This window comes from Urocitellus parryii, chromosome 7 (assembly GCF_045843805.1).
Source record: "Urocitellus parryii isolate mUroPar1 chromosome 7, mUroPar1.hap1, whole genome shotgun sequence".
NCBI lineage: Eukaryota > Metazoa > Chordata > Mammalia > Rodentia > Sciuridae > Urocitellus > Urocitellus parryii.
The window spans coordinates 106095176-106119004 of NC_135537.1; the positions used below are offsets into that span (position 1 = coordinate 106095176).

Sequence of the window (23829 nt, forward strand, 5' to 3'; positions counted from 1 at the left end):
CTTTTCTCTGCTTATGAAAGTAATATGTTTAAGGTAAACAATTTAGAAAGTTAAGAAACACAGTTACCTTCGGAGGTTTCACTAGCAGGGCTGCAATCTCCGAGGTGACCACATTAACAATAGTAGTTATGTCATCTTTGAAGCGGTCAGAAAACCAAGTCCTCCGAAAACTGTCCCATTTGTCCAGGTTATGTACATACTGGGCCATGCTTTTCACCTATAGAGGGATGGGGGAAATGTCAACATGGAGACTGGTGATCTGCTGCTTGGAAAAATGTGCAAAAGGTGGAGTGACTTGAAGAAAAGCTTTTACACAATGAACTTTTTGACACTGTATTGGTGCCGGTGCTGCCCAGGCTGGCTCTGGACTATAGATGCTTCTGACAGGCGAATAGTTGCCGTGGTGGCAGGAGGTAGGAAGGGTGTCCTCTCCTTGACCCCAAGTCAGGGGCTCCCTTCTTGCTGCTGACAAAGTTAGGAGCTTCCTTCTTTAGCTCCAGTATCATAGGACCTGCCTCCTCCGTAGCCTTCATCCTGGAAGGCAGGGTGTGTCTGGGCTCCCATGACCACATAGGCAGGACAATTACAGTGCATTTCACAGGACAGGCAAATCCTGAGATCTTTTCGGCTCCTGCAATCGTGGTAAGGAGAACAAAGGAGAAATGTTCCTCCTATCCTAAGTTTCAAGATGAAATGGGGAACACAGCTTTTCCAAAAACAATTTCATAGTTTACAATCAGGCTCCTTTGTGCTTCTATAAATTTAAGCCATGTCATGGGTTGAATGGGAGTTTGTTGGCTAGCTGGAAACTTAACCTCTATTTAGAATATTGCTTCTGATGATAATTCTAGAATCACCTTTTGAGTTCTATAAGTCTAACTTTTAGTTCTATCTATCTAGTCTGTGCATCAATTGGTGACTGGTGTAACACACACTCAGTGCCTACCATAACTTAAAATCCAGACTTATTTTTTAGATTTCTTGAGGCCAAGAGATTCATGGGTCAATATACCCTCCTTTAACATCATCAGAGGTTGAGTATTATCCTTGTTGGAAGTTGTTGAATCCATTAGGAACAGTCTGATGGGAAAGACTGGGAGACCTTGTGGATGAGTGCTTATACTCTGAAGTCATTTTCATGACTTTGTCTGTGTTAGTCTAAGAGTCACTGCAAAAGGAAATGGCCCTAGAAGTTGAACTTCCCTTCCTGAGAACTGGATGGGAGAAATTTTATGCACAAACAGTAGATTTCTGTCTCTCAGAAAGCAGGATGCTTGATTTTTGCTAGCACTGAGACAAAGACAGAGAGAAGGCAAAAGAAGAAGAGAAAAACAGAGAGGTAGTCTTCATATATTGCATGTTTTCAGATAATGCTAAGACCAGTTTGGGGAAGAACTAAGCATATATAATTGAGTGTAAGAATTATGGTTTCTCCTCACCACAGGGGTCTGTTTGGTCTAGGACCCATAGACATGTCCATATCCCAGGAAGCCCCACATACGTAGCTGGTGAGGGACTTGAATGACGGTGGGAACTGGATGCCATTTTTGTCTGATTAAAGCACCTCTCTCACTGCCCTCCCAACCAAGGACCTAGGAAAACAAGGCCTTTTTGTTCAAGTGACCCTGATCCAGATTCCCTGCTGACTAACCCACCCCAGCACCAGGCTTTTAGAGCTCACTGCTGCATTTGGCTCCTTCCTGCTGAGTTTGGCCATCCTACAACCAAATAAATAATTCTCACAATACTGTGCTTCCAAATAATGGCCTATTTCCAGGCTGTCGACACTTGCCAGCTACTGTGTCCCTGGTCTTCAGAGGAGAACACGCAGCAGAAATACTAGTGGATGTGTGGCTCATTATTTGTAGGGTAAGGTAAAACAGCAAAATCTTTTCTCTCATATTGGCCTCTGCAGCCCATTCAAAGTAGGGGTAGCTTTCAAGAACTCCTTAATGTAGGACTTCATGTCCTCAGTGAGTAAACTAGGTCACCCATTTACCTCTGGGTCTCCAAGGTCTGGCTCAGCAGTTCCCAGAAGCACAGGGGCTTATTCATTAGCCAAGTGTGAAATTCACCCAAGGGTTGTGTTCAACAGCTCTCTTGACAAAGTGGTTGTTCATTAGTGCTTGGCCATCAACACAAACCGAAGGATGTTAAACTGCCCAGGTTGTTGGCTAAGCCCAAGGAAGCTGTTGTTTATTTCTCATCAAGATCCTTGGGTAAAAAACTGGGATTTTAGTAACTTCCCAGACATTGGTCAGGTAAATCCATAACAACACATGGAGCACTGGGTGCCCTGAGATTAATTTTCTTGCAAAGTCTTCTTTGAACACTAAGAGTTTCCATTTGCCTCTGTCACAGTCCTCAGCTAAATTTCTTACCTTAAATTTCTACCTCTGAGTGCTGGGAAGATGTCCCTATATATTGCATTATTTGGGCCCCCAATCCTTTCTCTGGCTGCTGGTTGGAGTTGGCAATGGGAAGTACTAGCAGGGGACCAGGAGGTGGAAGAACAGAGGGGTTTGGGTGGTTATCCATTCCTCCTGCCCTAATCCCTGCCACAGTGTGGTTCTGGCGGTGGCAACATTTTCCTAAGGTTCCACTTCCTGTTGTATGGACCTTCTTCTCTGCCTCCAGCTGTCTCCAGACCCCAGTTACATTGTTTCCTACTCTTCATGCTTTACAGCTAGGATAGATAAAGTCTTCCAGCAGCTGCTGCTCCCATATGCCTCACCAATCCTTATTGACTCCTGTAACCATGTGTATACCTCAGGCAGAGACCTTTGGATAAATGCTTTTCAGTTAATCCTGTTGAGTCCTATTCAATTCTGTCCCGCTAGAACCCTGACAGGGTACAGCCTGCAGAGCCCCGTGGAACTGCTGCCTTGGTTGATCTCCAAGTTGACCAACCCCATTAGAGTGCTTAAACTTGCACTTTTGTTCCCAACTACTTCATCTGTTTAGCATCAGGGGCTCGCTGGAGGCAAGGAGGGCTATTCGCTTTACTTTTTGCTCTCCCTTTGAGGTCCACCAAGTCCTAGTAAATAGATGTGCAAGATCAAGAGCAGTTTTCAACTTTTCAATGGTTCTTAGCTCCCTGCAGTTAGGGGCAGTGAAGCAGTACTGCTGAAGCCTCTGGAGACTCTCTTTATAGCTACCATCCTTCCTCCAACCATGTCTGTATTTTGGGAATAGTAAAAACCCCTGCCTCAAAGATTGCTTGAGGATTAAATGAGATAATGCTTCAAAATGCTTAAAACAGCACCTGGTACATTATATATATATAGTAAGATGATTAGTATACTTTGGATGCTATTATTTTTTGTTCCTCGGGATGTCAGCTGTTACTGGGGTTATATGAAGGAGATATCATTACACCTGAAGAGAATGCAAATTGGCCTTCAAAACAGAGCTCTAAGGTGCCTTGTGGAATCACTCAGGCTTAGCAATACTGAGTTCGTGATTACTAGGTATGGAAATAACAATGTAGCTCTGCATTAAAGTTGACTGACTCCTAAAGGCAAAGGGTTTCCATGTTATCAATACATTAACCTAAGAAGATGGTTTGTAAGGTTGGGCTTCCCAAAGGGGCAAAGTGGTAGAATAAAGGAATCTGGACTTCAGAATTGGAGAATTGAGGCTCTGTACCTCACTGGCAGAGCAGCTAGCAATTCCCTACTCAGCCTTGGTATGTGCTATGGGGATAACCACTACTCTCTCACCCAAATTTTATTTTTATTTATTTATTTATTTTGTGGTGCTGGGGATCAAACCCAGGGCCTCAAGCATGCTAGACAAGTACTTTAACACTGAGCTACACCCCCAGCCTTCTCACAGGGTTTTAATAAGGTTTCGAGGATGAGTTAAAGAGTCCCTAGAGCTGCTATTAGAATGCTTACATAGCAGAGCTTGAGATACACTGCCCAAGGGACTTGGTTACCTGATCAAACAACTATAGTGCTTTGTAGCATGTAAGTATTAGATAATATCTAAAAATGGATTAGGTGAAGTGTGCTCCAAGTGTAGGAGTAATACCAACCATCTTTAAGTTGGAATGCTGTTTTGTTCGAGAATTTTTTCTATGAGACTCTCCAAGATATCAAATTTAGTTTTTGCTTCATGCTTTTTTTTTTAACTGCAATTTTGACAGTCAAACTCAGGATAATTTGTATAAACTGTTAGATGGATCATAACCCACGTGAATCCTCTTTATGGAGAAGCTTGATGGTGGGTGAGGTAGGTAAGTAGGAGCAGGATATGCAGATGGTAGAGTGTTGATTTTAATACTTCTCATGCCTCAAGAAAAAAGAGGGAGCAGTTTGTGACCATCCATTTCTGCCAGAACTTATGTCCCACTGCTGGCAGTCTTGTCCCAGGACTTGTGAGCTGCAGCCACTCACTTTAACCAGCTTAGCTTGGAGAATGTAAAATGCTTCCGCTGGCTGGGTACACATTTCAAAGACTTCAGTTTTATTTAGGACTTACAGAGCAGAGGTGATGTGAATCTGTGGATTATAGGTGTGCTTAGAAGCCACTTGGTAGGACAGGCAACTGAACACCACTGCCTCCTGATTTTATTTAGTAGTCCTAGAAAAAAGCTCAAGAATCTGCTTTATTTTAACCAAGCACCCCCAAGTGATCCTGTTGGCAGGGATCTGGGGTAGTGCTGGCACAAGAGATAGGAGAATGAAGAAGACAGACCCCAATTCTAGAAATCTAGTAAGTGAGCCAAAAAAAAAAAAAAAGAAAAGAAATTACAAATTGGGTTAGGTGATAAGTAGAGATAAATAGGGTGTTTAAAAGGAGAATGATGAAATAGAAGAATTACATTATAATATAAGGTGGTCATAAAAGGGCTACTGGAGGTGGTGACATTTATGCTGAAGCCTAAAGAAAACACAGTGTGTGTCTGGTGGGGATCGGGAAGGGAGTGAAAGGTAGGAACTAGTGAGAGAACTTGAAACTTTGAGGCTGAAAAAGAGCTTAATACCTTCCAAGAACTACAAGAGTAACCATGTGGCTGGATGAGGGGGGAATATGGAATGAGATGAAGTGAGAAATGGAGGAAAAGAGCAGAGTCATACAAGGGCTTTTTAGTCATGATAAGTATTTATGCTTTTTTTTTTTTTTTGCCAATACATTGCAACTGGCTAAAGGGATTTGAAGAGAGGAGTGACACTGTTTAATGTTGGCTGTCCTGTGTAGGATGGATGGGCTGAGGGCAAAGGTGGATAGAGGGGGGAGAAAGAGGAAATTCCTTCAAGAGGCACGTGAACAAGGAGAGTGGCTTGGCAGGTGGGGAACAGGATGAGATGCTATGGGTTAGAGGCAGATTTTCAAGGTAGAATCCATGTGATTCTATGGAAGATGGATGAAGAGGTGAGAGGAGTCATACTTTAAGGAATAACCCTAGGTTTTCAGTAGGAACAACTAGGTGAACAAGGTGTCAGTTCCTGATATGGAAAACATCACTGCCTTTATGCCATGATCTCTTCTTGCCCTGTAGAACATAGATATGAACATGCGAGACTCACCAGAAGCTCAAAGAAGAACCAAGCATACTTGAAGACAGTTTCTCTCACCATCCCAGTGCTGACCACCATCTGCAGGGCAAGCTCCTCGTGGAAATGCTGACAACAGTTAGGAAAACCAAGCTGTGATGACAGGACTTATCAACACCCCTCTTCTTCTTTCCCAGTTTAATAGCCTGTTAGTTCCTGAAGCATATATCCTAGATGTCCTAGGCCATAGGCAGTGAACAGCAAAGACAGTGCTGACATAACCTGAGGTGAGGTCGATACTGTGCAGGAGAGCTAGGTTTGAAGGAACAGACTCAGCCTGCGAGTGAAACTGTCCTACAGGGGAAGCACTCCAAGGTAGCAGTTGAAATTGGAGGCATGGAGTACAAAGAGATGAGTGGTTTGCCTGGGGAGAGTTTGACCATGTGCAAACCATTCTTCTCTTTGTATTCAATCTTCTCATCTATAAAATCAGCTGATAGGTAGCAACAGTTGTCAAATTTGGATATATAATAGCATACACTGGTGACTTTGATAAATAAAACACACAGATGGCTGGACATCATTCTTAGAGATGCTAGGTCTGGGGCAGGGTCTGAGAATTTGCATTTATACCAAGTTTCCAGGGGACACTGATGCTGCTGGTCCAGTCACAGTTTGGGGACCACCATTTAGAGGGTATGTAAACTCCCTTCCTGATTGGATAATTTTCCTTTGCATACTCCCATGACGGCTTTATGTGGGAAATGTGATTGGATGGGTGATGAGAAGAGGGACATGGTGGTAGCTGGAACCTGCAACTTGACATTCCTTCCCAGATTCAGAAGCTTGGAACATCCCTCAGCTCCACTTTATGTCTTCACTTCCCTTCAAGCCCTGTCTGCTCCATAGCAAATGGAGCAGAATTTTATCTTTCCCATCTTTCTCATTCTTCAACTTCTCTGGATATTTAATAATATTCTTTTGTTTTTTATTTTTCATTGTGGATAGACACAATATCTTTATTTTATTTATTTTTATTGAGGATCAAACCCAGTGCCTCACACAGACTAGGCAAGCACTCTGCCACTGAGCCACAACCCCAGCCCCTTAATAATATTCTTGACAGTAAGTTTCGATGGGGAAGCAGTTTAGGACTCAAGGTTGAACTACAAACTCATCATAGTTGACTTAGTCTCACATTGGAAAGTCCTGCATCTTGGAGACCCCATTAGTTCTGAGAAAACCCTAACTAAAGGCAAAAGCAGTATCTGGGAATTTTCTGTGGCTTCCATTCATCTTATACCTATAGAACCTAGAATAAATACAGACAAACTAGCTCATTTTTTTGTATTGTTTAGTGGTTTAGAAAGTTAAAACTATTTGAAGACCCTAATATCACATCCTGATGTGGAGTTAAGTTTTAAAATCAGCCTAAAGCAAAAATTGATCATATAAGATCACATTCAACAATCCTTTAAATCACCCATAGGATACAGTATGCATGCAAGCAATTTACTAATTCTTATGAATATTAAAATTTTGAGAGCTAAACTAAAAGGAGACAAATGGAAAATTCCTGTGTGGATGTTTGTGTGATCTAACTGATTCCATCGCCGTTTGGTTCAGCTCATCAGCTGGTCTCACTTCATTTTGCAGGTTAGTCAGACTTTAATAATCTTCATACATGTGAACACATTTGTTTGCTGTTTAGGGTCTTAAGTGAGGCTCTGCCATCTGGGAGAGGTGTGGGGTTGAGTGGTAGGTCTAGCAGGTGGTCAACTGTGTGCAATATAACTTGGCCACACCTCGACCTTCCCATGGTGGGAAAGAGACTTTCCACCAATGTCAGAATTAGCCTATGTAAATAGGTCAGTTTGACTACCAGAGTCTTATGGCAGGAAGAGATTAGACAAGGATAAGCTGCTTCTTAAAGTAATTTATGCAGCTTGCTGCTTACTGGGCGGCATTATCACAAGAACACCTTGCTCTAGACATTAGATAAAATCACCAAGTCGCAAAACCCTGTTTGCTGAGCTATTAAGGAAACACATTGGCTAAACTTCCCCCTGCAATGAAACAATTCTCTTCTGGTCATTTCAGGTCAAAAGAAGGCAACTGCAAAACCAAACAGGACATGCTACAAGGAAGTCAGGGTGTAGGCAAATGTTTTTTTTTTTTGTTGTTGTTGTTGTTGTTTTGTTTTGTTTAAGAAGGGAGATGGTATTTGTAACCAGTCACTGAGAAGGGGCTATGGCAGCTAATGCTAACGTTTAGGGTAGATGACAAATTTTTAGCCTAAGAACATCTTTCACTTTTCCTTTTATAATTAACTCCTGGTACATCTCCCTCACATATAGGGCCTGGACTACTGCAAAGTTTTCAGCATTAGGCCCTACAGTGTCTCTGATTCATCTTTCCTCCAGTCCAAAGAAAGCTATGCTGAGGCTCATTCCCTCCTTTTTTCTACTTACAAGTTTTCTACTTACAAGTTTAACAAACTTTCCCCTGTGGCATTAGCTGTTGCAAGAGACTTTCTTTGCAATTAGCATATTCACATTTTAATTAGAGTCTTGAAAGACACTATAGACCTTAAGAAGTTACCATAATGGTGAGACTCTTGGGTGCCTAGCTCAGGGGAAAACTTGTGTGAAGGCTGGCTTGACAGAAAGCTTTTGAACACCCCCCACCCCCACACCTCTCTTAAACTACCCTGGCTTTGGCTATGATTAAGGAATTCTTTTGGTTTAAGAAATTCTACATCTTGTAAAGTTTCTGAACTCAGAGATAAGGCTGATTATAGAGAATTAGGCGGAAGCATTTCATATCACTTTAAATAGTATTGAAATAATAGTATTTAATTACTGCCATTCATTTTTGTCATGGATGAATTATCCCTAGCTCATCTTCCACTAAAAAAGAGGCTAATGCAATGAGTCTCAAAGTGTTGTCCCGGTAATAGCATTAGCTGGGAACTTGTTAGAAATGCAAATTCTTTAGCCCTAGCTTGGATCTATTGATCAGAAACAGGGGGTAGGATCTAGTAACCTGTTTTAAGAAGCATTCCAGGTAATTCTAATGCCTGGTTAAATTTGAGAATTATTATGTTGTTCATGGACAGTTAGGTGATTAAAAAATGAAGCGTAAGGGATAGAGTTGTAAGTGTGAGTGTGTGTGTGTGTGTGTGTGTGTGTGTGTGTGTGTGTGTGTGGTTGTATGTTAGCTGGGCAGGGACAAGACTGGAGAGTAATTTGATAGTATCTATTTCCAATCATAATGCAGGGTCCAGACCAGTCTTTCCTTGTCCTGGAATTATCTCCAAATTGCTCAGTACCTTTTTGCTGGCTGGCCTTGGGGCTGCAGTTGAACCTGGAACATCATTATTGCCAGAGCAATAATAAGACATCCTGCTGCAGTTGCGATCAGCAATCTGAAACACAAACCATGTCTCAACAGTCAGCTAAATTACACTGACACCCTGAGAAAGTAAGCCTGGAAATCACCATCTCAGAATTCTCCTCCCTTCCCCCCTCTCCCTCCCTACCTTCCTTCCCTACTGGAGATTGAATCCAGAGGTGTTTAACCACTGAACCACACCCATATCCCTTTTTATTTTTATTTTGAGACAGGCAGGATCTCACTAAGTTGCTGAGGCTGGCCTCAAACTTGTGATCTTCTTGCCTCAGCCTCCCAAGTGGCAGGTATTACAGGTGTGCGCCACTACACTAGGCTCAGAATGATTTTAAAGACATTTCTTACTTTTTTCTACTTACAAAGGTAAAATACTTTGTCAAAACAAAGCAAAGAAGGTAAATTCACACCTAATTTCACTTGTTCCTAAGTTAATCACCATTAATAATTTGGTGTTTAGCATCCTATAGCTAAAAACTAGTTAGAATCAGATACTGAATAGTTCCTTTAACATTCCGTGACTTTATTGGGAAAACAGAAACAATGTGAGAACAGTGCCCCCCTCTGCGGTTTAGCATGGTACTGTACTTAGTCCCCTAAAGCACTAATAAATTGTCAAAAACCACTTCTGAAAGGGTCATGCTTTATTCTTTTGGTTAGACAAAAATTTTTCTTTTGATTGTTTTTAATTGATGCATAATAAATATCCATGTTTATGAGGTTCAGTATGAAGTTTCTATACAGGTATGGCAATCAAGTCAGGGTGTTTAGCATATTCATCACCTCATATATTTATCATTTCTGTGTGGTAAGAACTCTCAGAGGGCTGGGGTTGTGGCTCAATAATAGAGGGCTTGCCTAGCATGTGTGAGGCTCTGGGTTCAATCCTCAGCACCTCATATAAACAAATAAATAAAGGTCCATCAATAACTAATAAAAATATTTTTTTAAAAAAGAGAACTCTCAGAATTCTCTCTTCTAGCTATTTTGAAATATTCAATAAAATGTCGTTAACCATGGCACTCTCTGGAACCCTAGAACTTCTGCTTTCTATCTGTAGCTTTGCAAATGCCTTTGTGTGTGTGTGTGTGTGTGTGTGTGTGTGTGTGTGTTTTACTAGGGATTGAGCCCAGGGCTTTGTGCATGCAAGGCAAGTACTCTACCAACTAAACTCTATTCCCAGCCCTTTAAATGCCTTTAAAAATTTTTTTAAACTAAAATTTAGAGAAATAACATAAAAGCAGCTATTACTAAGGCCCATTGTGTCGGTCAGATACTTAATGCTCGACTTGAGTGATTAACCTTCATTTCTTTTGAACTGATGGATTCCATTTTGAAAGATGTAGCAGCAAGACTGTCACTTAAAGTTCTGCTCAGAATCAGTTAGCAGTGGTAGGAGACTGTCAGAGCATTAGCTGGTTTAGCCACACAGAAACAGTGAATAATATGAATTTTATTTTCCAGCATTGGGTCTTGGTGCTGACATACCCTGCAGTGTGGTCCTATGCAAGTCACCTGCCCTTGGCCTCTGTCCTCCCCCTGCAGATGTCTTAACCTCTGGCTGAACTTAAGAATCATTTATGGCTCTTTTAAAACATTGCACTCCCAGAGATTCTGATGATCCATAGGTTGAACCAATTTATTGATATTCTATCCTTTAGACTTACAAAATCAACACAGGGATGTGCTGAAGTTGGCTCAGCAGTTTCTGAGAGGTGATTAATAAATTTTTGGATTTTTTGAGCCAGTTGTGAAAGGACATTATTTTGAAATTAAATTATATAAGCTTACATTTAAATAAGTTATATTAAAAGCAAAGGTAAATCTGTACAATGTGATATCCTGGATTTATCTTAGAATATACACATGACATTAACAGAAAAACTGTTGAAGGTCAGTTTTAGTTAATAGTAATGTACTAGTATTAATGTCTTAGTTTTTCCACATGAACCATACTGTACAAGGCATTATACACATTAAAAGAAACAGGGTTTGCCATCTTCCCTACCTTTGAAGACATGATGTTCTTAACTTCCTCGTCAGCTGCAGAGTGTGTCCCTGCCAGGTCTGGGTTGCTGCTGCTCATCACCCGGGCCTGCAGCAGCTTTGAGTTCACAGCAGCAGCAGACATGCATCCATAGGTGTGGTAGCGAGGGTCGGGGAGGGCAGTGGTGCCACCTGTGTTCCACCGGCAGAGACATGTCAACAGAGGACCAGAGTCACTTACAGACCTTGAGGAGGAACTGAAGAGGGATAGGGCAGGTAGAGGAATGAAAACCTACCAGATCAAGCCTTGAACTTAGTCTTTTCATCAAAACTTGGGGGGTGGGCACTGTTTTTTAGGGAAGTAGATGGGATAGGAGGCAGGAGAAGTGGTGAGGATTGTGGTGAACTGGAGACACACACCTCATTTCCAGCCTCCTATTGCCAGCAGAAACAGAACCCAGGGTTTCCAGAACTTCTGATTTCTCAAGAGAAGTTCTAAATGTGGTTATTTTTAAATTTATCAATATTTAAATGATGATAACTTTATAATTCCTGGAGTAAGGTTTTCTGAGATTCAAAAATCCATAGAGTTGAGCTGAGCATGGTAGTGTACACCTGCCATCCTGGCAAATTGGGAGGCTGAGACAGGAGGATTATAAATTCAAGGCCAGCCTGGGTGAAACTACAGATTTATGTGAAATGAGGCTGCATGGACTAATAAAGTACCACGTTTATTTAGGCATGGAATTTGATAAACTTATGCTATTTATTATATCATGCTGAACCAAAGTTATTTATATTATCTATATAAATAATTGAGAAAATTAGCAAACTAGATTATCATTATTATTTTAAAAATTTAGTTTGGGGAAATGAGAAAAGGAATTTATTAATTAACTTTTTAGTAATGAAAAGTTTAAGAACCTCTGATACCACTGCCATTGGATAGACATTATTTTCTTTGTCATTATCCCAGGCTTCAAGACATTAGTCAACACTTCTCCATTTTTTAATCTTTATTTTCCCAGTATGTAAGCCACACTTGATCAAAGTGTTTAATCCTTTTATTTTTTTTTTACTTAAAAAATTTTTAGTGCATTATAGTTATATGTATCAATGGGATTTATTTTGACATATTCATAAGTGAATATGACATATTTTTAAAAAGAGATCCTCAGCTGAATCATAAATTAGAACTGGGTAAAGAGCACAGAAATATTATCAAATAAGCAAACAAAATAGGTACTTAGACCCTAAAAAGGAAGGGAGGAAGAAAATGTAGAAAGAAACTTTCAATTTCAGGACTTACATAAATTGTGAATTCTGAAAAATAAGATTGAATTTATTTTGAATTACAAGGCAATGGGATGGGTGGGGCGCCAGATACCCTATTGGGCAACACTACCTTGCTTGGGCGAGTCTCTGTGCAGCTCCGGCAGGCGGAAGATGTAGTGTACATAGGAAGCCAGCAGGCAGTTCCTCCCGTGCTGGTCCTTGCTCAGGTCCTTTCTGTTGTGCAGACTGTTGGCGATTACCACCACGGACTCAAAGGCAAACTTTGAGAAGTTGGCTGAGGAACCAAGCGAAACGTGAACCTGAAGTAAATGTTCTTCCAGCCAGCAACCATGAGTCCTGACCACAGATCACCTTAGCCAGGCTGCGTGTGGGGTGAGCCTGGGCCAGGGGAGCTTTAGCCCTGGCTCTGTTCACCACAGCCATTCACGTTCCCTCCTTTCACTTTCTTCTGTCTTTCCTCTCTAAACCCTGCTGCAAGACTTGCAGGCTGGCATTGTCAATATTACCTGGGAAACACAGATTCTCAGGCCACACCAGCCCTGCTGAATCAGAATCTGCATTTCAACCAGTTGCCCAAGGGATTTGAGAGCCTGCTATGATTTGAACTGCACTGTTGCATGATACAGATTCTTATACAGAATGATCTAAATGTATGTGTGTTATGTCATTCCTCCTGGTGGGCCCAGACAAACTACTGGTTTACTGTACATATGCTCTTGTTCGGGTGCTCCAAGCCTTCCATAGTTTGGCTGCAACCTACTTATCCAGCCTTGTGCCTGTTTCTGCTCAAATTCGGCTTCCCTTCCAGTGAGGCAACTGCCACATTGTCCCACTGTGTATCTGTTTCTCTCCTCCCTGGCTTCTCTCAGGCTGTTACCCTCACCTTCCTTGCTTTTGTCTACATGGATCCTTCAATGCTCTGCACAAATCCCATCTTCCTGAAGCCTCTGACATTGTGCAGTACAGGGCTTAAATAAATCCAAATGACTCGCTTCTCTGCAGCTTTTAGTGGTAACTTCAGCCTCTCTGTGAAGGCTGAAACCCTTTCCCAGGTCAGATATGCTTCTCATAATTTCTTGTCCTCCCCCACTGTGCCTTCCATACTGCTAAACAGAGTAGGAGCTACATAAACTCTCGGAGATTAATTGCCTCAACTTTGATGGTAAAGAAAATACTCTGTTTCTAAGAAAGCAAAAAATCTGAGAGGTAAAATAAATCCACCAGTTACCAGAAATGGATTTTTTTTTTTTGGTACCAGGGATTAAACCCAGAGGAGCTTTATCACTCAGCCACATCCCCAGTACCTCTCTTTTCCCCTTATCTTTTATTTAGAGACAGAGTCTTGCTGAGTTGCTTAGGGCCTCCCTAAATTGTTGAGGCTGGCTTTGAATTTGAGATCCTCCTGCCTCAGCCTCCTGAGCCAGTGGGATTACAAGCATTGTTATTGCACCTGGCTGGAAAGGGAACTTGAAAGACTTCCTCAAATCACTCAATAAAGTTTATGAAAAAAGCTATGATATTTAGAATAATATTTTCATGTTCTTTTATTTTTATTTCTTTTTAAACATGCATTGAGTATAAAAAAATAGCACTGGACTTGGCCTCCCTTGAACTCACATCATCAGTGCAAAGGAAGCACACAGTTTCTAGATTTCTGGAAAACTAGGTTTTCCACAGCCCACCTACCTTGGCCTGTCCTTGCTTGCCCATGCCCACCCTCACCTGCACATGCCTCCTCCCAGTCCCCCAGGCCTCTACCTGTCTGGCCAGCAATGACCATTGGCTGCACGGACAGCTGAAAGAGCTTGTCCAGCACCAGGTGCAGGAAGAGCACCAGGGGCTCCAGGCGGGAGGAGTTGAGGCAGATGATGCTGAGCTTCAGCTCGTGCTCCATCGCGCTCTCGCTGATCTTGTGGTCCAGCACACGGATGGGGAAGGTCACTTGGCTCTCCAGGGAATGGCAGAGGGTGAAGAACTTCTCCAGGTGGTTGTCCTAGGAGGACAGAAAGCAGAAGACCCAGAGGGGACTTATTCCACCAATGCTCACCCATGGATCCACAAGGACAATCAAACAGCTGTTAACGGGTACAACCTCTCAGCCAGTGTTCCAGATCAGAAGTTCTAAGTCATTTCAGAGCAAGGCAATGAACTTCTTTGTAGAACAGAATATGACCTCTCAATAATGGCTAACTAAAGGAAAAACAGTTTAGGCTCTGATGTGTTCCGTAAGCAGAGGTTGTCATGGCAGGTCAACATACTGTCAAAGAGGTCTAGCAGATGCATAACTCAGTGACAGGCGAGGGAGGGGGGATGGAATTTTTTTGAAAAGCTAACAAAAGAGCAGAAGCATGGAAGGAAAGGAGGTAACAGCAGTAAAGTTTTTCAGATCAAGTTTCCCCACGAAGTTTCTCAAGCAACTGAGCAGGTACTACATTCCTTCATTTAGGTACATTTTCCTAAGGTCTTCCACTTTAAAGGGAAAATGAAAACTGAATTGGCTTGTAAGTCCCCACAAAGAACTCAAGGTTCTTTTTTTTTTTAATCCATAGACAAAGACCTACGTTGGTCTTTTATTGGCCTGTTGTTTGAAAGTTTCTCTGTTGTACCCCACTTTTCAACACTAGCCTGCAGGGTCTGATTCAAAGTTGGCCTTGGTTTTTCTTACCTGTGTGTGAACAGAAGAGACAGCTTGCACTTCAATATTAAATACTCCCTTATGTCCTTCAGCCCATTTGATGGAAGGATTCTGCAGAGGGACTTTCTGTGTTAAAGAAGAAGAAGAAAAGATTAGCAATCCAATCTCCTTTTATGATTGCTGTCAAGCAGTGAAAAGCAACTTGAATGTCAATGTTGGGTCCTACAAATAGAAAGCTTCCCCCAAAACTACTGTAACTGGACTTGGAGTCAAGAGCTGTGGATTCAAGCCCAAGTTCAATTCTGCACTAAATTAGTTAATTTCATTTGATGTGTCAATCATTCTCTGGGCTTTAATGTTCTCATGTTGCAAGCAGAGGGTTGCTCTGTACCTAAACTCCCATCCAGCATTGATAATCATTGATTCTAGGAATTGAGATAAGTACTCTTCCCATGAATCAGGAGTGTCAGGACAGGTTGTAGAGTAATGAAATGAAAGTAAAAGACATGAAATTCTAATGCATTTGAATAATGAAAATAACTTCCCTTTTAATCAAAGTGTTTCTAAGTAGCAGTCCTGCTTGGCTCTAGCTTATTTGTAATGACTCTTTTATATCAGTTATTTACCAATATATTTGTAGGTCTACTAGTAACTACCATATTGGACTGGGCAGGTCTGCAGGATATTAGAAATCAATGGAGATGTATCTATAAAATAAAAAGCTTAAGTTGAGTAGAAAAAGGAACTAACGTTTACTCAGCATTAAGTTTATTGTTCAATAGGCAACACCACATTTCATGTTCACAGCCTTACAGGCAGATATAGACTCAGCTTCCTCTTTGAGACTCAGAGAAGGCAAGTAATTCACCCATATCCACACAGCTAAAGTGTGGCCCAATCCAGATTTTGGACCCAAATATGTCTGTATCCAAAACTCAGGTTTGTTCTATGCTTTAAAAGATAAGTGGGAGTTGGCATATGATGAGAAAGTGATTTTGAAGGCTTCTACATGGTGGTCTGTGTCCAAATCATAAAGAGCAACCAGAGAACAGCTGTGAAACACTCAGGCTGACCCTTAGCTGGTTGTGAGGAGGGCAGTTTTAGTATGAAGCCAGGCATGAGCCTGTGGCCAGGGCAAAAGATACCTCTCTTTCCAGGGGAAAAAGACAATAAGAGGAAGAAAACAGCCTGGAGAGAGGGGTAAGGAGCAAAAGAGTTGGGAAGACACTTGACTGTAAAGGTCAGATCTAAATTCAAAGCCTTGGGAATTTTTTTAAACTTAAAAACCCAAAGGAAAACATAAGAGTGAAAGGAGGGTCTCTAGAATAAAGGATCTTCAAAAGAAACACATCAACCAACAGTAATTTGTGGACTCCATTTAGATCTGGAGGCAAACCAACAAGTGTAAGAAATAAATGGCCTTAATGGGATGATGGGGGACCCAACCACTGACTGGCTATTGTTGAGATCAGGGAGTTAGTGTTCATTTTTCAAAGTATGAAAATGGTGTTGTGAAGGTTAAAAAAGCTCTTGTTTTCAAGGTACATATTTAAATATGTACAAGTGAAATGATATCTGCAACTTGCTTCACAATAATACTCTGATGTACATAATATACTGATGTAGACCTAAGCCAAAGGGACTGAGAAGCATGGGAACTAGAGTTGGAACTGGTGTGGCTGGGATGGAGAGTTTGTGGGGATGCCTTTAAATGGGCTCACCCCAGGCAGAATGCATGGGTAAGGGGGGTACAGGAGGCAGGAAGGGGAAAAGCTTGATGGTGCTTGAAGGATTCTTTAGAGGAGTAAAAACTTCAGTGTCCACCTGGGGACCACAACCCACAGGAGAAGCTGACAGACTGTGTCCTGGAAACCTTTTCTAAGGATCCTTTCTGGGAGCAGTTTTCATCAATAGTGGGCTTCACTTGTCTCTTAATCTAGAATGCATTATTCTGTGGACTCCTTTGTTGCAGATAACCCAACGTAAGGTTATGTAGGGCACAGGCTGCATCTACTCAACATTCTGATTTGGTGGCGTCTAACTGAATGAGGTTTCTTTCACAGTCAGATATTTCTCCCATCAGAGCCATACATTCTCAGAAAATACTGTGTGTTGAGAGATAAGCACTCCAGAAAACATAATGAGCATCCTTGGTCACATTTAAGGGAAGGGGAAGTGATCCAAGACCCTGATAGCCAAGAACTAGCTGATGGCCCCTTGTTGGTTACCTCTGCAGAATGCATGGAGTAGTTGGGAGGCAGTTTTTCCAAGGCAACTGGGAGACAGTAAGATCCAGTTTGAAGACGTTCATTTAGGAGAATTGGCAGCCACTGAAACAGATGATGCAAAGAATAAAGTGGTATTTATTATAGCATATAATTTGGGTAATTTATCTGGCTCCCAATAATTAAATGCAACTAAACAATGATGAGATATTGATCAGGTCTCTTTTTGGCAGTCATTTCTGTCCAGTTCTTTGCATTTTAAATTCCCTGAGAATTCCTGAGATGGACATTTCAATGATTTACTGCCTTTAAAGCCCAAATAGTAGCATTTTTCTTTATAACCAATGTTTGTGTGTGTTGAACATCAATGTTCATTTTACCTTTTATATTTTTAAAGGAATAAAAAAAGAAAAAGAGCTACTTCTATATGTGAAGCACATATATTAAATTTGGAAAGAACAGACATTGCAATGCTTTTCTTAAAAAATGAATATTCTTTCAGTATCTATCACCTAGTAACTTTCCATTTGTAAAATCCATCATTTACTAAGTCAACTCATTTCAGCTTCTTCCTATAATCTGCTTTAGGACATTTTGCTACTTCTGACAGGAAAAAAGCAAGTGAATGGATTTTAGTTATTTATCTCTGCAGGGACCTTGGCTGCCCAGCACTGCAGTGTGAATTAGCAAGTTGGAAACAGCTCACTGAATATCCCAGGAGACTTTCTATGGAGGCTCTTTGCTTCTGCTGACAGCTGATATGATATAAGGTGAATAGGAGGTGGTTATTTACTGTGAGCTTAGCAGGGAGCTTAATTTTCACTTCTTCATAAAAGTCAGGAGACCTGTTTCAAAAGCACATTATACACAAATAACTTTTAGCAAGAAGGATGACTTCTCTGACTATAAATTGCAATGGCAGGGGCCCTTTTGCTCTTGAGTTAGCCTGCATGGTGTGAAGGCTTGTCATTTGACATTATTCTGTTCCTGAGTGAGATGTCCTTGAAACCATGCTTGTTACTGGATACACTTCACTTACATACAACTGCTCACAAATGAAAGGCTTTTCCAAGGAAAAAGAAATTCCCACATACAACAGAAAAACTCAACAATATAATCTGAAAAAGGGGTAAGGTTCAGAGTCCTGCTGTGACCTCTTTTTTCATCTCTACCCAAAGACCAGGGCCTGGTATGAGGCTGCTCTCATTAAAGGTCTGGGGGAAAAATGGATGATGCAGGAGAGAAAAGGAAGTCGGTTTTAGTGAATTATGAAGCCCCAGACACTTGGCTAAGGGCTTCATGCACATTACCCCATTTAACCCTTATGTCAAGCCTGGCCATTGTTTACAGGAAGCATGTAAATGGGCCTGGGTTGTCAGGCCAGGATCAAACCCAACTCCCCATCCTACTAAATGCAAATAACATTTTAAAACTATTCCATGGTTCATTTTACTGACATAATTATGAGAGTTCTATTTCTGCTGTGGTCAACTTAAAAGCAGGCTGTAGGGCAGGAGAGGAGTCATGTACAGAAGATAAGATGACCAAAATTGGATTTTGCTTCTGGTTACCTCTGGAATCTCAAAGCAAGATAGAAAATGTACTTCCTTACTTAACACTATAGAATCTCTCTGCATCATACAAGGATTGGAGATTAAAAAAAAAAGTCAAAATCATATTAGATTTTTTAACCATATTTTCTTCTTCCTTTCTTAGTTGATGGTGAAAAATTGGCATAGTCAACACAGAATTAAGGAACTGGTAAAAATGTCCTCTGTCCTTTAGGCCCTAAATTGTAAAAACTGTTGGCAAAAGTCACTTGGAAAAGCCAGAAAAACTAGAAGACACTGAAACAATCTTGCCATAAGTTTGGATTCTGAAATATACTTACTTATTATGGTATGTAATGGCTGTGTACACATCCTGCAGAAATTTAGGCCCATTGGACTTTCCAAAGATGACCTGTTCACCGATAGAGAGTGAACAAAATTAATAGTGACTTTTGGATATATTCAAATCAACTACCAGGGGGCCAGTAGGATGCTGTAGTCTCATAATTTTATAAATTAAGGGTGCAAGATCCTACAAGTGGTCCAACCAAATGGGCAAAATAACTGACTATGACTGGGTATGGTGGCCTATGCCTGAAATCCCAGTGACTCAGGAGGCTGAGGCAGGAAGATCACAAGTTCAAAGCCAGCCTCAGCAACTTAGTGAGGTCCTAAGCAACTTAGAGAGATCGTAGTCCAGAGAAAGGTATAGTAACTGTATTCTACGACTTATGAAAAACAGTTTCAATAACCACCCATCTCATTTAGTAATAGATAGTTAAAAAGTACAGATTCTGGCATTTTGTCTTCTTAGAGCACATTATATTATATGTTTATTATTTGACTTATATTTTGCCTCAGGTTGAAGAACCATCCCTAAAAGGTGTTGAAGTTGTGTGTGTTTACTATTACTAGGCAGTACTTAATATTTATCTGTAGATGTGGTCTGTTTTGGTAGGTATGTAATGCAGTACATTTTCACTCCTCAAAAATGATCTGCATGTCCAACACTTCATAACTCATTATGGAGTAAGGAAAGAGGCTTTCAATTTAGATTGAGGCTGTTTTCCTATCATTTGTGGAACCATACTGGACTAGCTGGAAAGGCGCCTGGACACGGTGAGTACAGCTGCCCCGAAGACAATACTCTGTACATGGAGGAGCCCTGAATTCTGCCCATGTGGACTCACAGGGGAAATACCTCCCACCCTGCTGTAAGGTCAATGTTACCCCCTCTTTACCGGCATAGCGTGGCTAGGGTCTTCTCCACACATAAACTGGATTTTTATTGTAATGTTCCGGGCAGATGCTAGTTTGTTAGCAAAGTTCAGCCTCTGTGGGTAGACATAGAGTAGATTTCTGGAAAAGAAAAGAAAAAGAACTAAAGCATAAGGTCTAGAGTTGATTTTAACCAAGTTCTTCATTGAGTACCTAGGCCAGTACTTAGAGAGTGATTATTTTAAAGGAGTTTTTCCCTTTAGAAGTCAATTATTGTTGGAGGATGAAGTTTCTGTAGATTCTTCCGCATCAGCTGCAGCCATGTGATAAAAAACAACACTTTTCTCTGTTTTTCTATGTAGTGTGACTGCTGATGCTTAGCAAGTCTTAATGTCTTGGAATGTTGAAATCTGCAAGCAGGTGACTGTAGGTCTGATACACAGATAAGAAGGCAAAAAAGGCTCAGCTCATTTTAAACCCAATTCATGACCTGACTTCATTCCTTCTCTTTCTCTTTTTTTTTCTTTCTAATCCATATGTGGTAATTTTATTTCCTATTGGCATGGTACTCTGTATTAATTTAACTTTCCCTCTTGTTTAAGAAGACAGATCAAACTTCCAAGCCTGGTTGTTATATAATGACAATAATTTGAGAAATATATTCATTCATTTGACAAGTATGTAATAGATATTAGGCTAAGCATAATTTGCATATATTTTTTTCTATTTGCATTATTTCTAGTATATTCCACTGAATGTAAGCTCCATAGGATAGGTATTTTTTAATATTTTATTTTTTAGTTTTAGGTGGACACAATATCTTTATTTTATTTTTATGTGGTGTTTAGATCAAATCCAGTGCCTCACACATGCTAGGTGAGCACTCTACCACTGAGCCACAACCCCAGTGTCAGGATAAGTATTTTTATCTTATGCTTTTTTTAGAATTCTTTTTTGTAATTGTAGATAGATAGCATACCTTTATTTTATTTATTTTTGTATGCAGTGCCAAGGATCGATCCCAGTGCCTCACACATGCTAGGCAAGGACTCTGCCACTGAGCCCCAGCCCCAGCCCTTATCTGATGCTTTTTGATTCACTGATATATCTTCAGAAGCTAGACTAGTGCCTGGGACATAATAGGTGCTAAGTAAATATTTTGTGAATAAAGGAAAATTTGTTTTTGATGAAGAATAGTCCTGATTCAAAGAAACAGTAATAATGTTAACATTTATGCAGGATTTATCCTGAGTCAGGTGATATTTTAAATACTTAATATTTAGGGTTGGGGATGTAGCTCAGTGTACATATTTAGGGTTGGGGATGTAGCCTAGCATGGGGAGGCCCTGGGTTCACCAGTACCAAAAAAAAAAAAAAAAAGAAAGAAAAAACCTCCACAGACCCAAATACTTCCTATTCACTACTTTGTTTAAGTTTCATAATTATCCTTTAGGTAGGTACCAATATCATTGTCATCATACCCACATTATCATCCCCATGTTACAACTGAGGAAAAATGAATAACATGTGCCAAACTATATGGCTAGGAAATGGCAGAGTCAGGACTTGAGCCAGGCAGCCCTGTGCTCTTAACCAAGCTATACTCCCCCTATGCAGCTCCGACTGAAATGCTAGGAATGGCTTTTCATGTCTACCTTCAATCTCTGGTCTCATTATTTGAGTGTCAACAGTAAATCAAAGACTGGTTCAATTGGTATCATGTCCTTTGGGAAATTTTGTCTTCTTTGCTCATGATCTGTCTCTCTTTTAACTTCCAGGCCATATCTGCTCCCCAAACAGATACATTCTTGCCCTAAGGGCTTCCAAGATACCAAAACCACCTTTGTGTGGGTTGAATACTAGGAGAGAAGTGCCCAAGAAGGAAGTCCAAGTCACCAGACATTCCATCAATGAACGCAGGGTCTCGTAAGACTTTACAAGGATTTGCATATTAATAGACAACAGAGTTTCTCAACCTGGCAGCTATTGACTTTTTGGACTAGATAATTCTCCCTACAGGGAGCTGCCCTCTGCACCGTAGTATGCTCAACAGCATCCCTAGTCCTCACCTAAAGGGTTCTACTGAGATCTTGATCCCCCCTCAACTTTGGCACCTAGAAATGTCTTCAGATGTTATCATATATCCCCAGGCAGTCAAAATCCCCACATCTGAGGACTATAGCTCTATACGTGTGAATTTCTACAGGACAGATCTACACAAATAAACAGCAGATTGCTTCCCTTTAATACATATGGTTAAATTAAATAACCAATGTCACCTATTGGGTCCGCCACGTTCAAACACTAATGGTCATTGTGATAGCCCTGTGAAGCACTGGGAGAGCTAGTTTATGCTCAAAATCTCTGTGTTCTGGTTTGGTAAAAGGATATGAGAGAATATCTATTTTGAAATGGGTCAGTCTTCCGAACTAAGTATATGCTAGGTGAGGAAGCCTAGAATCGGGAACCAGACCTATCTTTTCTTTTCCTATTCCATAGTCTATCTTTATTTTCAGAGCAACTTTGAAATTTGTATTGCATACTATATTTCTTTTTTTCTTTTTAGTTGTTGATGGACACAGTAAATTTATTTTATTTATTTTTATGTGGTGTTATTTTATTTATTTTTATGTGCCTCACACATGCCAGTCAAGTGCTTTCCCACTGAGCCACAAGCACCTCTACATACTATATTTCATGGGCAACTTATCATTACTGAAAGCAATGACACTTATTTCACCAAGGATCCTCAAAACCTCACCTAGTCTTCTACCAGGTATTAATCTGATTCCATTAGACTGATGGTCATTGAAAATTGCATCCCAAACTTGCATTTCCAAATTAGTTCCAGGGACCCCTCAGTGCTCTGCAAAGTGTTATCAAGTATATGGGGAAGAGGTAGGGAGTGGTGATCACACAACAGTGTGATCAAACACTACTGGGAAAGACTAGGGTGAATCAAGATAAAAGTGTGTACCGTGAATGCCTTAGAGGTGGGGAAGGACAGCTTCTTTTTAGGACAGCTTCTTATTTTTGTTGTACTGGGGATGGAACCAGGGGTGCTCTACCACTGAGCTGCATCCTCAATCCTTTTTATTTTTTATTTTGAGACAGGGTTTCATTAAGTTGCCCAGGTTGGTTGAACTGCTGATCCTTCTAATCCCCCGAGTTGCTGGGATTAGAGGTATACCCCACCATGCCTGGTTCCCCAAGTGTTTTGGCTTCAGAACTCAATTCATTTGTTTATTATTTCACAGGTGTAATATTCTTAGAAATGATTTGGGAAAACATTGAAATAAACTTATCTGGCTATGGAAGAACATCCCACATCAGGGAAGGAAAAGCAATAGCATAAAGATTCTCTACTCAAATATCTTGCTCAGTAATGAATGTCCCCAGATGTTCAAGAACAAAAACAGTATTTGGGACTGTCAAGAACACACAGGAGCTGGGCATGGTGTGCACTCCTGTCATCCCAGCTAATTGGGAAGCTGAAGCAAGAGGATCTTGAGTTCAAGGCCAGCTTTAACAACTTAGTGAGACTTTTTCTCAAAAAAAAAAAAAGTAAGTAAAAAGACAAATAAGTAGCAGTTCCTATTTTTATTTACCCCACTGTCTCTAAATTGGGAGACCCAGTGGAGGCAGAATGGGGTGACTGTGTTGGGAACAGATTAGAGTTGCTGTCTCTTGTGGCCTTTCTGGGCTCTTTGTACAATGGAGGAAACTGGCACATGCATTCCCCCTTGATTTCTAGCCTTTGCTCATGGCTCTTTCTAGTTTCCATCTTATCCTCTCGTTGGACTCTTTTAACAGGTCCATTACTGGCTGCATTAACCATTTACATTCAAATGAAAAAAGAAGACAAATTCGAGGCAACAATCTTTAACAAAGGGAAGTGAATTTAATTTAGATGGCAGAATACACAGAAAGCATCAAATATCAGTTAAATATACATGGCCTACCCAGAAAAGTAGGTGACAGGCAATGACATGATGCTCAGGCTTGAGCAC

At 40.8% G+C, this 23829-nt stretch overlaps 1 protein-coding gene across 1 annotated transcript in view; it reads right to left on the reverse strand.

The window, feature by feature from the left end:
- The window catches only part of LOC144256098 (dedicator of cytokinesis protein 8-like), a 162498-nt gene that overhangs the window by 83701 nt on the left and 54968 nt on the right, over positions 1-23829 (reverse strand). The window contains 11 exon segments of the mRNA XM_077801226.1: positions 68-217; positions 5535-5630; positions 8833-8928; positions 10918-11087; positions 12298-12465; positions 13950-14184; positions 14857-14952; positions 17055-17156; positions 17758-17896; positions 18943-19013; positions 19843-19960. Coding sequence (XP_077657352.1) covers positions 68-217; positions 5535-5630; positions 8833-8928; positions 10918-11087; positions 12298-12465; positions 13950-14184; positions 14857-14952; positions 17055-17156; positions 17758-17896; positions 18943-19013; positions 19843-19960 — 1441 coding nt within the window.